The sequence below is a fragment of the Filicampus tigris genome, chromosome 7 (genome assembly GCF_054856515.1).
Source record: "Filicampus tigris isolate MCC_2025a chromosome 7, RoL_Ftig_1.0, whole genome shotgun sequence".
Lineage (NCBI taxonomy): Eukaryota > Metazoa > Chordata > Actinopteri > Syngnathiformes > Syngnathidae > Filicampus > Filicampus tigris.
This window is the reverse complement of record NC_141223.1, coordinates 11,313,610-11,330,636: the sequence shown is the minus strand read 5'-3', so window position 1 is coordinate 11,330,636 and position 17,027 is coordinate 11,313,610. Positions and strand designations below refer to the sequence as shown.

Sequence of the window (17,027 nt, the reverse complement as noted above, 5' to 3'; positions counted from 1 at the left end):
AAATTTGGCGTGACGCTAGCCATGTTTGATCTGATTTTTTTTTTCCGAAATACAGGTGACATAGTTATAAGCTTTAGGAGCTGTGTACGTCACTTGACCTAACCCAAATGCGCGCGCGCACGCCGCTGTGCTGTGCAGCCTCTGCTCAGTTGCTCGCTCAGCGAAGGTGTTACGTGTGTGATGACTGGCATCAATTTCCAGCCCGCGGTTTGAAAGATATCTCCTGGAAGGAACGTCTTTTTTGGATCCTATGGGATTTCTGACAGCCGCCGTTTGTCTCTTGGCAGCCGTGGGAGGTCAGTGTTGGTCATATTTCGTTGTTTTTGCCTTTGTCGGACACGTAGCGTGAATTAATGCTGAAAATGTCCTAAGAGGCTAAAATCTTTTCCATATGAATGCGTTGGATGTGCTGCTAAGATGAAACGTCACTGTCTGTACTTTTAGATGATGATTACTGATTACTTTTGGAATCACATTTTGCTCAGATAAAACTGCTCAAATTCGCAGTTTAGCATGAAGCAGTGAAGAGAAGGAAACCATGTGCGCGCTACTATGAATTCGTCCAAGTGTGTGCAGCTTCGGTGTGGCGTTATTATGACAAGTCCTTGCAGCATTTGATATTCTTGATATCAGACATATTACGTCCTTGCAGTGGCGGTCCTACCTCTTTTCGCATTCTGTGTGTAATACGCCACACCACCACCATCTCAGGCGCACGCACACACCAATGAAAAACACAGACGTGTTTATTATATTACAGTGGTTCCTCTACTTACGAAATTAATTGCTTCTGGAAGAAATGTCTTAAGTAGAACATTTTGTAAGTAGAGACGTGTTTTCCATGTAAATGCCCTAATCCGTTCCAAGCCCCCCAATATTCAGACATAAATGTTTTATAAAGCATAAAAATGCATCAAAACATGTAACAAATACTGTACATGTTACAATTGCACAATAAATGAGAGTTGTGCATCATGTAAAAAACAAATAATAGAGTAAAGAATAAAAAATGATGGTCGTTTACCTTTTAATTGCTGTCCTCATCGCTTTTTGCCTCTCAAAAGTGTTTTTTTGCCTGGCGTTTTGTAAAGAACTGATTTAATAACGTGGCGACTGTTGATATATTACGGTCATATTCTTTGTTGAGATCAACCAAACGCATCCCTTTTTCATACTTTTCTATTATCTCTTGCTTTGTTTGTATGGACAAAAAAAAAAAGATTTTTTATGCGCGGCCCTCTTGTCTCTGACGTCATCCTGAATGTCTCCATTGTTGTATTGAATACAGTTACACCACAATAAGTGTCGGCTATGTGAAAAGTGTGTGTGTGACTGTTACGCTGTTTGAGCACCAAGCCGACACATTATGATGTACACGGCGCACTCCATTTACCATTTTAATCAAATCGGTTCAGATAATGGATGGATGAATTTTTCATCTGTTGGACCTTTTTTTTCCTGGATTGGTGATTGACGGACCGGCCGATCTTTAGCGTTTATTGACAGAAGCGCGGTTAAAATAACACGATGGACAGACAATAACAGTTTGGTTCGGCTAGAAAAAAATGACGGCTTGACGGATGACGGACGGGTACCCAGGCTGCTGACGGATGACGAATGATGGACCGGTAAACTTTAGTGAAATGCCCACCTCTGAAAATATGGAAACATGGAATGGTATTGAACAATATGCTATTATGTGGAATGATTTTGAATGATTATGGAATGATGTGGAATGCTATTGGTGAAAAATGTGGATTGAGATTGAATGATCAGACTCAGATACAGCTTTATTGGTGAAGCATGTTAAACAAGGATTTTTTTTCTCTAGTAGTTTGAATTTTGAGCCACACTCGTATTACAGTAACAAGCCGGTAACAAGATGTGAAATGATGTTGGTGAAAAATGTATAATATAATGGTCAAAATATTAAGAATTTATGTAAATAATTTCATCACTACAGTCTACCACAGGTTTCTCATTTGATTTGGCTCTTATTTCAGAAAAAAATATTTTACACACACAATATGCCATCAAACAATAGAAAACCATTTCATTATATGTTTTCAAATCTTATTTTGGGGTACATTGCTCCCTCCCCACCCATGCCACCCTATGCAGCAAGACATATTGCAAGTGCCAGATACCGCCTCTGGGTCCATAATACTCTCTTTGTCCTCACTAGCAAGACGTTTGTAGGAGTTCAAATAAATACAGGTACTCGTTTATTTAATATCTAGTTTGAGGTCCATATACTTGTTTTTTGTCCTCACTTGTAGGTCCGTTTTTGTTTACTAATAGGACAACTACATGTTGTGAGTGTGGCAACTAGTTGGAAACTGTGTGCCACTTGTAGTGACATTATAAAATTCTACAAGTAGTTGTCCCACTAGTATGCTAAAAAATGTCAGACCGTAGTGGAAAGTAGTAGTAAAACTTTACTAGTGAGACGCCTTCTATAGTACAAGGCTCAAAATAACTTTTGGTGGTTGAGGAATTTTTTTATTTGCCAGTTAATGACTTCATTTGAGAAGCAGCTTTCTAATATCGAAGAGCATTTTTTTTTTCAGGTTAATCCGGCCACCTGAAACAAGGGTTTAATTAAACAATAAAAATATGACAAGAAAATGGGGGAGTTGTAGGGATGCAGCTTTGAATATTTTATATCATATATAAAAAATAATATTAGCTTTGGAATATATTTTACCCTAGTGAAAATTCTATGAACTAATCAAGTATTCGTATGAAGTATATTTTTACCTTTAAAAACAAAAATCTATAGTTCACATTTCTTAAAGTAGAAGTCAACCCCACAAAATTCTTTACAATAATATGTCCGATGTGCCTCCACTAGTCTAAACACGGCATTGTGATTAGTTGCATTTGTGGAATATGAGTTAAGCAGCAAAATCCACCCCTTTTCAGCCATCTCAAGGGGCGGCCATTTTGCCACTTTCTGTCAACTTAAAAAGACATCACAGTTGCTCAGGGCTCACGTAACGACCAATCACGGCTCCCCTGCTTTTTGAAGCTGATGGTGGTAGCATTTCGTTTTATTCTGGAATGCTCCCACACTTCTGTCAGACCAAATAGTTTTGCTTTACTAGGCTACCCTAGTTGTTCTACTAATTGACCTAATAGTGGGGACAAAGAGCGTACTAGTAGAAACATGGACCTTAAGATTGATGTCAAGGATTTTAGAATAAGTTGAAAATGGCTTTCTATAGTGGGAGTAATCCTGCCTCTGCGAAACAAGCTGACATGGCTGGTAGCAACAATGTAACATTGGTACCAGCCACTGACAACCGTTAGCAGGTTCATGCTGTTGTTGCAGTGTGTAAGAAGGTAGCCGTAATCAATTTCATTGACTGGCTACCCGGTGTACCCTGCCTCTTGCCCAAAGTCAGCTGGCATAGCCTTTGTGATTCATGATTGTTAGTGTGTTTTGTCCTTCAAACAGCCTTGTGGGCGCTACTGGCATATACATATTTTTTCTTCTCTTGCCTATCGGCCAGTTGGGATTTTGCCCTATGAACTTTGCCTGGAAACACTGAATAGGTGATTATATATACAGTAAAGCAGGGGTCCCCAACCACCCGCTTTGGACCGGGCCGCGGCCCGCGGCAACGCCCCCCGTAACGCTAATATTAAATGCACAAGCTAGCGTCGCCGTCAAGTAACGCTAATATTAAATGCACAAGCTAGCAAGTAAAACAAATAGACGTATTGGGTACCAATCGTTATGCAAACATATTTCCCTTTTTTTGATCTGTGTGTATAAAGGAAAACACATGACGGGTATGTCCAACCATCTACAGTACGGGCTGACATTTACTTTGTGGCTGGCAGGGTAGTGCTGCATTGCTTAGGTTACCTTTAATGATATAATGGCAGTCAGGGATTGGAGACAGATTTAGCCACGGATGGAAACTACCTCCAGCCTTGTGCCCCTGGGAACAGTGTGTGTGCATGTGTGTTAATGTGAGTGTGTGAGCGCGTGAGAGATGTAAGCTTCTTTGCTCTGCCACTTCACCAAGGAAACAGTGATTAGCTGGTAACAAGTCTCCCTGTCCGACCGCAACAAACGCTGCTTTTTTCTTTTCTTTATTAGTTTGCCATTGTGGCACAACTTGAAAATATGATTCCTCTAATTCTCCTGTTTCTTGCTCCAGTGGGATGTCGGCCAGTAATCTCACCCCTCAATGATGCAAAGGTGAGAAATGAGTCCGTTATTACATTCTTTTTCTCCTCGGTGATATTTACTGACTATTCCAAATTTACAAATCGGCAATTCTGTTTGTGTTCTTTTCTCAAGGTTGAATGTATTATTCAAGAAACGCTGAATGGAGATGGGTCGCAACATGAGTGTGACCCTCAGCTAGCAGGTGATATCTGTAATAGCTATTCACATAGCCGATGACCACCAACATTTGCTACGTTTGGAATGCTACGCTATCATTTTATCCTACTCATCAACCGTATATGCTACATGTTTTTTGACATTTTTAACAGCCACACCAGTGTAGTACATTAAAACAATAAAAGACCCTTTAAATGTGATAACATTTAATGGCGAATGAGGAGGAGCTAATTCTTGTTTGACAGATACAATTTATGCATTTCACTTTTTAACAGTAACCGTCACCCAAATGTAAAATGAAATCAACCACTCCTTTCCTGTTTGCCATTTTTTTCCCTATTCAGGTTCGCGGTCGAAAAACTGTAATCAACTACTAATTGAGTGTAAAACACTGTGTAAAACTTGTGTTGAGCTAGACTATTGCACAGCGTTTATAACCTCGAATCCCTTTATGTAGGGACCATCCTACATGAACATGCGCTGCATTTGAATTTGAGGTTGCACTGAATTGAATTGGTGGTGATTACCTGGTTTGATGTGATGCCGTTGTCTGTCTATGATTTGAATATGTGAAGTGTCTAATTTTGTACAGCGGAACTTGATGAAGTGCAAAGACACCAGGGTCTGCTCGGGGAGCTGCGGAGGCTGGCTGATGAAGGTAAGCAGTGATTCTGTTTGTCCTTTCTCAATAAAATATACAGTGAACCCCCATATAACGCAGGGAATACGTTCCTGATCCACCCGCGGTGTAGAGACCATATAAAATGACACTTTTCTTCGTTTTACCTCCCCCACATGCTTTAAACACATTTTAACATATTAAAACACACGTAGACTTATTAAAGCACACTTTTGCAGTGTTTCTGAGTACTTGTTCTCACTCCATTGCTGTCAAGAAATGGGAGACTATCGTGTAACATTACTTTGGGGGAATGAGAAGAAGACTTTCACGTGTGCAGTTCTCAAATTAGGGAGCAAAAGCGTCTTTGCTTCAAGCTATTTGCCACTGCCAGTTGAAGTTTACTGTAAAACTGACAAATAAAAAGTTAAACATCAAAGTGATAAACCAAACCATATAATATTTAACACCTAATGAAAGTCCACAAGGTTAATGATAAAATATAAAGTAAATTGCAATAGCTAACATAGATGTCACGGTAATTATACATTTTCCAATTACTGCAACTTTAAATAGGAAGTCGACCCCCAAATTTTCTTTACAATATGTTCTATTCGCCTCCACTAGTAAACATGGCATTCTGATTAATATTGCATTTGTGCAATATTAGTTAAGCAGCAAAATCCGTCAACTGAAAATGACAACACAACTGCTCAGGGCTCAGGTAACGACCAATCACAACTGACCTGTTTTGTGAAGCTGAGTCATGATTGGTTGTTACCTGAGCCCTGAGCAACTGTGATGTCATTTTCAGTTGACAGAAGTGACAAAATGGCCGCCCCCTGAGATGGTCAAAAATGGGTGCATTTTACTTCTTAACTCATATTCCACAAACACAATATCAATCAGAATGCCGTGTTTAGACTAGTGGCGCTGCACAGAACATATTCTTGACAAAAATATGTTTGGGTTGACTTTCCACTTTAACACGCAGAGTCGCAACACATACAAACAGAGTAGGGATAGACCGATTATCGGCCGGGCCGATTATCGGCACCGATATTTGGCTTTTTGACAAATAGTTTCTCTGCTGGCCGATAATAAATCAATTTAAAACTGTGTAAATCAAAACAACTAAATTGTGAAAGTTTAACATGTCTGTCATTTTGAAATTTTCATTTACTGTAGAAAACTACATGGAGCTATTGTTTAAGTTTTTCTTTATGCTTTTTAAGACATGCTGACAATCCTGGGTGCTCCCTCAACATTTTGTTTTTGTTAAAATTTTATAACAGAGATGTATATTGTCAAAAATTTCTTGTAATGATTAAAAAAAAATCACCATTATGCAAACCTGAAACATTGTTCAATAAACATGCTTAAAGACGTTACAACAAAGTTAAGAGTACATTTTCTTTAGATTTTGATGCCAATATTTTCCTTTTCACTGAAAATGAATATCGGCTCCAAATATCGGTTATCGGCCGCCCTGACTACTAATAATCGGTATCGGCCCTGAAAAAAGCATCTCTAAAACATAGCCCACACAATTACTCACAGGCATATATTCTCCCTGCTCTATAGAAACAATGACTGTTACTGAACGATAATTGGGAAGCGTCTAAGGTCCACCGTAGGGTGTTGCAGCACAACGTGGTAAAACACGGAAAGCGTGCCCCTCTAAATTCAGCCTTGTCTGTGTACAGTAAAAAAAAAAACGGCTTCAAAATCTGCAGATTTAGCAGGGGCACCAAAGATCAACCATGACATAGCGGGGGCTCACTGGAATATTTCCACAGCTATTGTGTGCAAGCTGAAATAAGGTACTGTATGTTGTTGCTGACCATTGCAGAGAGAGAGCGGTATGAGTACAATCTAGATGATGAAGAGGAGGATTTGGAGTCGAAGGACGACGAGAGCTATGTGGCCAAAACAGCGGTAGAAGATGACCACAAGAAGAGGGAGATGGATGAGCCAAAGGTAGATGATACGGGGATCCACGACGAAGAGGAGAGAGCTAAGGCACTCGAGGAGCTGCTAGCTGAAGAGATCAGCAAGAAGGAAAAGGAGGAGCGAAATGATGACGAGCTCAAAGAGCTGCTGAGAGAGCTGAAGAAAAAGCGTTACCAGATGAAGGAAAGCGGGAGCCCGAAAAGCCAGTGGTCAGAAAAGGGTCAGGAGGAGGACGACACCAAGCAGAAGATGGCAAGAGACAAAGTGGAAGTTCAGCAGCAGAGTGCCGCCGATCAGAGGAAGGATGAGTTTGAGCTGAGTGTGGAGAAGGAGAAGGTGGAGAAGGAGCTGAAGGAGCTGACGCGCAAGAATAAGCCAGAGGAGGAGAATGCGAGGAAGGAGAAGCAGGAGGAGCTGGACGAGCTGGTCAAGAAGATGCAACGAGTTGAGGACGAGGCGCGAGCGCAGAAGAGAGACGATGGTGTGGACCAGGGCGAGCCTGAGGAGGAGGATGACAAAAGAGGAGGTGGCAATGGCACAGGTGAGAATGAAGCGAGGAGCAGAGAGGGAGCAGCGGAGGTGAAGGAGCCCCAGCAGAAGAGAGTGATGGAGAAAGCCAGCGATGAGGCCACTCGCCAGTTTGAGAGGGAGAGGCTGAAGGACCAGCAGGGCGATGACGAGGAAGATGAGGATGAGTACGCCAGAGAGGATGAAGATGATGATGAAGGCGGCTTGGACGATGAAGAAGGCGAGGTATGTCAATGACACAGTATGTTGTCATTTTATCTTAAAATTAGCTCCATCGTCATTTCGATGTTGGTACTTGGAGTTACTTGTCGTCGCTCGGTTGATTTTTTAAAATTATTTATGTTTTGCTACGCGTTGCGTACTAAAACTCGAGCGTCTTTGTGTGGTCCGTCAACTATGTCGGCGTCCCGCGATTTTAAATGTTGCTGCCATAAAGATTCCTTTCGTAACGCTTGGTCAGAATTCGAACGGTCCGATCCTTCAAGCACTTCCTGGTAAACTCGCGATAGGAAAGGAAATTTCCTAGGCAAAAATGACAATTCAAAGAGGCCCTTATTTGGACAGATCCAAGTGCCACAATGGCTACGTTTACATGGACACATTTATTTGGATTAAAAGTCTGATCGGAATAAAAATGCTTCATGTAAACATCCCATTCGGAATATTCTGAGCCCATTCCGATCAAGATTTTATTCCGAACGAGAGAGGTAGTTTATGATCGGCGCGCATGAAAACACTTAATTCGAAATTTCAGAACAAACCGTCTCTACCGCGCATGTCTGTGACGTCAGCGTCTCTGTTACCCGAAGCTAAAAGAAGCAGAGCGAGTGTTCTTTTGTTTGTTGTTTGATTCAATAAAGTTTGAAAGAAAAAAAAGAAGCAGAGTGAGCAAAAGACATGGCGGGCGCACAACTGAACGGGTACATTTGCAGCTCCACTTAGGAAGTGTTAACTCGAGTTAGCAGTGCGAACGGGAAAAATATGTGAAATAACGCAAAAGTGTAAAGTACAAATGGACGGAGCGATGTTTAGTTGAGACAGAAGACGCCCCGGCTTCTTCTTCTTCTTCTTCTACTACTATTTCCGGTATATTTGGTCAATCTATGCATGTCAAAATAATTAGTTTCACTCAAAAGTGTGATACATCAACACGCTAGTCCTAATCAGATCAATATTTTTAGTGTCTATGAAAACAGTGCATCCTATCATAATTTTAATCCGAACTCTGATCATCGTAAAGAAATGTTGTCCATGTAACATAGCCATTGTAATGCGACTTTGTGGAAACGGCTGTAAGGTGGAACTAATCACCTGCACGACAGAATCGCCTTTATCAAGATCTTCCCCTTGACGTGGGTGGCCAGTGCCAAAGGTGGCCACGGCCACCGCGTATAAGCTCCGCCTCTGACTACAGTATCTCCCTGTCAGTTAGTAGTCAAGTATCTTAAAAATGGTTTCTATCCATGTGCTAAATGTTTCCACTCCAAGTGAGGACTGTCACGTGAAAGCTTAAACTGTTGCCTGCATAAATGAACGCACCAATTTTCTCTCCTTTCCATCTGCAGGAGCTGCTGGAGATCGAAGCTCAGTTACGTGACGTCGTCGCAGAGCTGAGAGAGCTGCGGAGAGGATAAACACCCACGCACACACCTTGGTTGCATTCTCATTCAAACATTCAGCTCCCATGATTCTCATTAACAGCCTCGGTGTCCCTTCTTTGGATGCAAAATGATTTTTATTGGGAACTGTTCCTACCGTTTTTGCGTCAATGTCAGCGCAATGCTATTTTTAGCTGCGGAGCTCTATGCGACTCTCTGAATCCACGCTTAGTGGACTTGCCACCATAACCTGTAAATGATTAGTTGACAGGTGGAAATCTGTTACGAAATGCCACAGATGCAAGCATTCAGCACTTTTATTTAAATGCCATTTCTACCGAGAAACTTTACACGCACTTCACACAGCATTTGGAGCGCCGAGTCATCAAAACAGGCACACAGTGCTTCTTGTCTCAGAAGTTACAACAGATTCTCTATAATAAGCAATGAGTGAGTATCAATATCTGTTTTGTGCAATAATCGATAGCTATATGTAAAGTGTTATGACTGTTATAACTGATATTTTTACCCAAGGGTAAACATGAATTCTTTAAAGAAATCAGGATTGTTTCATTAGGCTCGTGTACTGTTAAAATCAGACTGTTTGTGATGAACAAGGGTGACACTAAGAAAACACAAGTGGAAATCTCATATGCTGATACGTATGTCAGGTGTTGAGTTGCACGTGGCGTGGATGTACACGCTGCGGAGGTGGACAGTCGATTGGAATTGATTTACTTAGAGCTTACAAGGTCTCAACGTGTCACTTGAGGTTCAGACAGCTTTGCACTCTTAACAAGCCAAGGACGAGGCAGGGACGAGGAAGACACTAAAGCCATTTTCTTGTCTTATGGAACACTAACGCTGAAAATAACCGTTGTAATCGCTCGGTGGCGTTACATCACATTTGTAGTGGTTGCTGTCTTCTATTGTGCTCGTGTAAATGTCATTGCGCCAAGGTCATACAAAGTAAAAGGCAAAAGCGCCCCCAAGAGGACACTGCGTTAAATTGCACAAGGTACACATTTAACAGGGTAACCAAGAGACTCGGTTAACTGCAATAATACAAATTTATTCACTGCGGCACATATGAATGCAATAATGAATATTAAGCAAGTAAGCCAATATAGCAGGTATTTTAATACGTCGTTAAAGTGCACAGTACTCATTTATTAAATATATTCTCCTTTTTTTTCTATACAGCCAAGCCAAGAGTTACACTCTGATGTGAACACACAGACAAATAATAGTTAACACCAATGCTATTAGTACGATCCATTCCAAAGATGATTGTTCATTCCATAATTAAAGAATGGTTATTGTGCTTTAGAGTTGTTTTTGTACATATGTGTATGATGTATCAACCAGCAAGCTCGATGAAGGATTCGTCTGGACGAGGATGATATTGAGGACATTTCAAAACCATTTAAAAACGGTAAAAAAAAAAAAAAAAATACTATTATTATAATATTACTGGCCAATCGAGTGCTGTATTTTGTGCCTGCAATGTCTTCTACACTACTCATTAATCAATAAAAGTATATGAAACACTTTTGCTGCCATTTGTTTTTGTTGTAATTAGAATAACGTCACTGTCCTGTGAAAAACACGTCCGTCCATTTTTTTAAATGTCACATTTATGCCTGTCTGTAACGCTGAAATACCATTCACGTAAAAATAAGAAAAATGGAAAGAAAAAAAAAGACATAAGTGTTTTTCACAGGACACCGACGATAAACTTCACAGCACCCAAAAAATATTTGAGTCCATTCAGATACTTTTATGTGAATAAAATGACTGATTGTGTATTCTGACTCTGTAGTGTCTCAGAGGCCTCTTGCCAAAGTGGAAGTTGCCCCTTTGTGTTTGGCCATCTCAGGAGAGCCAGCAGAAGAAGCTTGTTTGTCCAACACTGACTCAATGTGGCTGAGCAGAGAGGAGAAAAACTGGGGCACGCCATCATATCCTGACAAGAGACAACACTTTGGACTATTTGGCTGTGTCATGTGTGCGAATGTAGTCGCGTTCACCTGGAAAGACGTTGATATCAATGACGGTGAGGGTGTACGTGAGTAAATCGATGATGACATCCACACCAAACAGGGCCATGCCGAGCTGAATGCGCAGCTCTCTGACCAGGGCGGCAACAGCCTCCGTGTTGGGAGGAGGCAGGCAAGGCATTTGCTCGTCCAGCTTGGGGAAGGGAAAAATATTTTCAGGTGCGTTTGAGACAGATGTCTATTTTCAGAAAAATTGTAAATTGTTGGCGATCCCACTCCAGTTACAATATCAGTAATTGCCCTTTCACCAATGGCATCCCCTTTAATGAGGATTTAAAGTGGAAGTCAACCCAAACATTTTTTTCCAGAATATGTTCTATGCGCATAACGACCAATTCTTGCTCAGCTTCAGAAAACAGGTGCCAAATCTACCCAGTTTCTAGCCGTGATTGGTCGTTATCTGAGCCCTGACCAATTTCAATGTCATCTACAGTCGACATTAGTGACAAAATGGCCGCCCCCTGAGCTAGCTAAAAACGGGTGGATTTCTCATATTCCACAAACGCAATATTAATCAGATTGCTGTGTTCAGACTAGCGGGCCTGCATAGAACATACTCTGAAAAAATATATATGTTTGGGTCGGGGGGGAGCCAGAACATGGCTAATGGGTGGGCCTGAAAAAAATCAGGGTAGGCCTGAATATTTCTCTCACTGAGCACAATCCTCCTGTTCCGACACATTGTATATTCAAATAAAATGACAAACTGAATAATGTGAAATTCTGATCTTATTTAGACAACCACGATTATGCCATTATAGATATTCAATAAAATAAAAAAATCACAACCAAACACAAATTCAAAAATGATTTAATCGTAATTTACACAAAATTTTAAAGGAATCTCACTGGGTGGGCAGTCTGTCAATCTGGCCCACCCATGGCTCCGCCCCTGGTTTGGGTTGACTTCCCCTTTAATTGGAGAATGCAGGTTTAAAAAAATCCATTGAAATCATGGCTTTTCATTAAAACATATACAATACTCACAGCTGTGAGATCACAGCTTGACTCTGGTTTGGACACGTGTTGACTGTTAAAGAAGATGGTTTTTCTGTCTGTAGGCAGAGGGAAACCACAGCTGGAGTGTACAGGGAGCAAAAATAAAGTGAAAACAGCAACAAGATAACATAAGCAGATCAGTGGAACAGGATCGGGGTTAGGCTAGGGAAAACAAAGGGTTCAATGACCGTGGATCAAAATGTGAAAGACAGGAGGAGGGCATGTTGCATTTTCTGACTGACCACATGGCCCGGTGGAGAAGTTCTTGAGTGAGGGCCTTTCCACACAGAAGTGTCTTTCTCCGACTACAAACACCTTGTGCAGGACGGCCCCGTGGTTGACGAAGCTCTGGAGGACACACGGAGGATGGATCTCCGCCAGACTTGCCTCACTGAAGATCAGCGACATCTCCGCACCGAACACATGCACAAAACGCAATTACTTACAAAAGGCAGAAGAAGTTCTTCAAACGAAAACGATTCGTATAACATGACTGCACTTACCTCATGGGAAAGAGAACCATGCGCTATTCTTGTTTTACAAACTGTCCAACAGAGAACAACGTGTTGGATGTTTTTTTAACACAGGAAATCAGTAAGGGTAAGTATAGCATCACTTGGCTCGAATGGGTTATATGACGATCATAACTCGCTGAGCTTCTGCTTTTGTCTTTCCAACACGTATTTTAAATGTGATTAGAGCGATTCTGTTCCTAAATTTGTGTCAAGAACCTTGTCTCGTCAACTTGTGCTAGCCTTTTCTTTTCACACAAATGAAATTCTGCTTCACAACATAAGAACAACCACCAACATTGCTTGCTAGCAAGTCGTTTAAAGCTTGTGGTTCGTCAAATATAACAAAAACAGGTGAGTATCTAAAAAGCTTCTAAGAGCCAGGTAGCAAACTGACTGAGAGGGAAGCTCAGGTTCTGAGTCTTCACTTTCTGCTGAATGGAAGGCAGATCACTTGCAGTGTGGACCTCAAGGTATGGAGGACTGCAAATGTGCCAGTCTGTCAAACAACACAACAGATAAAAGCAACACAAGTCTTCACATTGACAACGTGGTGGTGTCATACTGCAGTAGTACCCAGTATTATCATTACTAAACATGAGACCTCGGAGTGAATCGTGCATCTTGCTCATGATCCGGTAAGAGGAAAAGCGGTCCAGAATTTGGCTCATGGCAGGCAGGGGATCCAGAAGAACTGTTCTGCTGTGAGCTGACACATAGCTCTGGAACATAACACAGCAGGCCCTATTTATTGCAAATTTGACAGTCGATGGGTAAAGAGTTTTGCACCTTAGCAGAAATGAAAGAAACAACTTTACGCATTATTACTTATATGATATTTAACCTGCTCACCCACCTAAAGAAGGATATTGTTATTTCACTATCAATATTTTTGTTAAGGAAAGTGATATGGCGACTACCGTACATGGCGAGGCGGCTCTCTATTCCCTCTACTGACTGTTAACTACGAACCCCAATTCCAATCAAGTTAGGAGGTTTTACAAAATCAAACACAGAATACTGATGAATGATCCGCGAATCCTTTTGAACTGATACCCGACGGAATATGCTACAAAGACAAGATGTTTAATGTCCAAACTATTCAACTTTTTTTTAACAAATATTCACTCATTTTGAATTTGATGCTACACGTTGCAAAAAAAAAGCTGGTACAGAGGCATGTTAATGCATTTGGGAACGCAGGAGGGCGCAAATTGTTGAAGCTTTGCAAGTGGAATTTTTCCCATTCGTGCTTGTTGTACAACTTCAGTTGCTCAACAGTCCGGGGGTCGCTGTCATATTTTGTGCTTCATAATGCACCGCACATTTTCAATTGTACCATAAACACAATAGTACCTCTTTTTGTCAATCAAGATCATCCTTAATATTGACGCCGGTAAGGCTAATGCAGAACGACCGATGAGGCTCTATTGCAAAATTGCATATTTGTTTTACATTAAAAAAAACATGATGTGGCGTGATTGTGGTTCTTTATAGCTCCACCTGGAAGTTGACTAGAAGCTGCTTTGATTGGCTGTCATGCTCCGCCTCCACGATGACGTCTGACAGCTTGTGAACTATGACATCAAAGGGTCCTTGGGGCCCAAGTGGCCGAGTAAGATCTATCTGAAGAATAAAAAGAACACATTTGATTGGCTATTGTTTGTCTTCAATCTATCATTTTGCCATCTTATCTAAGAGAGCCTTGTCACATGACATTGGCTTACTTAAAGGGCATTTTTTTTCATGACATCTTCGAAAGGAAAATGCACAGAAAGCTAATAGGAGGTGGGCTGCAGGTGGCTGTGACATGGATTAGTAAAGTTGCGGACATCTGTATATGACACCTGTGGCCATGCATGCACACTGAAGTGAAGTATTTGACCTTAAAACAGTGCATTACAACTTGGTGTGCGTGTGCTTTGGAAATCACGCAGAGAAAAACAAATCCACCCATCTATATACACACACACACACACACACATTCATGCACACGCACGCACACATTCTCTAGGCAAATAAATGCAGACCATAATCAAGTCCTGGATTTGTTAGAAATCTTGTAGGTGAAAAAATTATGCTCCCAGCCTTCTATTTATACAAGACAAAAACAATTACCTCCACCACCTCCACGCCGTGTTCCCTGAATGAACAAAATGAATTGGTTTATATCCTTTTCAGGAGTACTTTTATTTTTTTTACACATGACAAAGAACCTTCATCAGTCCTTAAAATTTAATAATACTTCATATTATTTCATTCATGAATTCATTAGCTAATTGCTCGGTCTCTGTTGTTGGGTCCCTGCTCTGAGTGGACCAACTTTGTTACCTTACTTTGCATCCAATTTGAAATAAGAATAGTCTGATTATGATCATAAAAAACGAAGGTCATATTACTTACGCACAGAGTTCTGCAAAGGCGTCCAGATTCATCCTCCGGCGCTTCTTATCACTGAGGCAAAAGCCCACCCTGCGGCGCGACATTTGGCTTGTTTCTCTTGTGACCCACTGACAGCAGAGAGAGAGAGCGGAATGCCCAAGTTCTTGTCGGTAGCCTTCACCTCCCCACCCACTGGCCGCACACGCCCACCCACACACGCTGGATCTCAGTTCCTCAACTTCACTTTACATCCCCAAACATCTTGTAACAAATTCATCAGGCAAACAAAGAAAAAGTCATTTTCCTCGATCTTCACGATAGGTGCCAAGAGTTGGTCGTGATCAGCACGGTGGGGTAGCTGAGGTTCAGGATTCAAATCTGAACCCCGGTCAATAGGTGAAGTTTGCTTGTTCTCCAGTTCTCGTGTTTGGGCAGGTTTTCTCCTAGCTCCCACATTCCCAAAACATGCATGTTAGGAAGACTAGTGGTGGGAAGCTATTATGTTTATTATGTGGGGTTTTTTTTCATCATGTTTATAATTTTTATTTTAGGGAAGATCTGCCTGGGGACAACGGATATGGAGATGACCCAATCTGGCTTGTTTACATCTGCAATTTGTAGACGTTTATCAACTTGCACTGTCCCTTCAAATAAACAAATTGAAATTGAAATCGAAGCAAGCAATGTACAAATACTTCATGACTGGATTTAAGTGGATATTTTTAGGTACCAGACATCTGCTTCATGTGAGTATTTATTTTTCTGACGACATTTTACAATCTACATTTGAAAATATAGCTGTATTTTCTACTCCATGTAAAAATAGGCTTGTTTCTTTTGAAAATCTGTATTTTGAAAAAATGCATACAGGTAAGGTGTATCTTATCACTTATCATTCACTTTTCAAGCATATTTTGTTAAAATAGGAACATATATTTATGTTTTATTAGCACAAAAGCCCAAAGCAACGCCATAGCTCTTGGTAAAAATGAATAAATAAAATACAAATTACATAAATTACGTTTTTCCTCCTTTATGCTATGTTATCAAATTGCTATATTGTAACACGGTAAACACAAACAGTCATTTTAACTTTTATCAGGTTGTACTTTTTTTTTTTACTTTTGGTTGAGCAAAGGACTCAAATCAGTATTTCTACTTTTACCAGAGCGCTTTTACAAGTATTTATTTTTCTACAGCGAATGTGTACTTTTGCCACCTCTGAATTTTTTGAAGTACTGTACGTATTAGCAAAACTCTTGTTGTCACGAAAATGCCACCAAACTAGCTTCTTTCTTTGAACAGCAGATGGCGCGAGTGAGACAGATAGCTTGACTCAGGTCCAATTATTCTGTCTCGTGTTCAGTGGAGCAAATTCTGTAGGTGCCTCAAATGGCCAGTGGATGGCGTCGTTGTGTACTGGTTGTGACTACTTGAGTGCATTTATCCCAACCGCATTGTGCTCGGAGAGATCGCCAAGGGTGCGGGGGTAAATTACAATTTCATTTATTTTGTTTGAAATGTATTATAAATTTATTTCTTTGATGTAATCAGGACCTAAACTATTCAGCGATTAAGTAGCAGAATTTTAAAAATCTAATCAACAGGTGACTGGTAGCCCGTGTCAAGACTTTACAAATTCAGGACTTTGTTCATCAATGTATGACAGTGAACCAGGCAGAACTATTAAATGCTCTTCCATTAAAACTTGTAATTAAGGTACAATACACAAGTTTCCATTCATATTCCAGACAGAATCGTGGCCTCTTGAGTATATCAGTTTAGTGTAAAATTAAAAAAGCCCAGATTTCGCTCTTGAATCAACTCAGGCAAATCATCATGACAGTGGAACCTCAAGTTACAAATGGTCCTTTTTACATACAATTTGGGTTACGTACACATTTTTCGTTGAAAGATTACCTCTATTTAAGTACGTCGATATACTAACGGTCTTGGCATGGGCAAGTGGATGGATCTATGAGGAAGATTTTTCTTTTATATTGGACGCTGTTGTCC

The 17,027-nt window shown here is 40.7% G+C and overlaps 1 protein-coding gene and 1 pseudogene across 3 annotated transcripts; one reads left to right on the top strand and one right to left on the bottom strand.

Annotated features, from left to right (window-relative positions):
• The first annotated feature begins 110 nt into the window (after nt 1-110).
• LOC147144777 (uncharacterized) lies at nt 111-10,608 on the top strand. Of its 2 annotated transcripts, none has more exons than XM_086035066.1 (6): nt 111-296; nt 4,173-4,213; nt 4,316-4,385; nt 4,953-5,018; nt 6,832-7,685; nt 9,026-10,608. In XM_086035066.1, the coding sequence occupies exons 1-6, from the start codon at nt 251-253 to the stop codon at nt 9,092-9,094; spliced, it is 1,146 nt and encodes a 381-aa protein (XP_085891192.1). In that variant the 5' UTR covers nt 111-250; the 3' UTR covers nt 9,095-10,608. The 2 variants fall into 2 exon arrangements, with proteins under 2 accessions (XP_085891192.1, XP_085891193.1); XM_086035067.1 differs by having other exon boundaries at nt 149-296; nt 4,112-4,213.
• On the bottom strand, nt 9,415-15,144 carry LOC147144776 (inositol-tetrakisphosphate 1-kinase-like; annotated as a pseudogene). Its single transcript, XR_015087387.1, has 9 exons — nt 15,033-15,144; nt 14,748-14,772; nt 14,133-14,255; nt 13,234-13,351; nt 13,027-13,128; nt 12,621-12,661; nt 12,360-12,525; nt 12,106-12,173; nt 9,415-11,251 (listed from the first exon to the last, which is right to left on the bottom strand). The product of XR_015087387.1 is annotated as an inositol-tetrakisphosphate 1-kinase-like (transcript).
• Nucleotides 15,145-17,027: the final 1,883 nt, after the last annotated feature.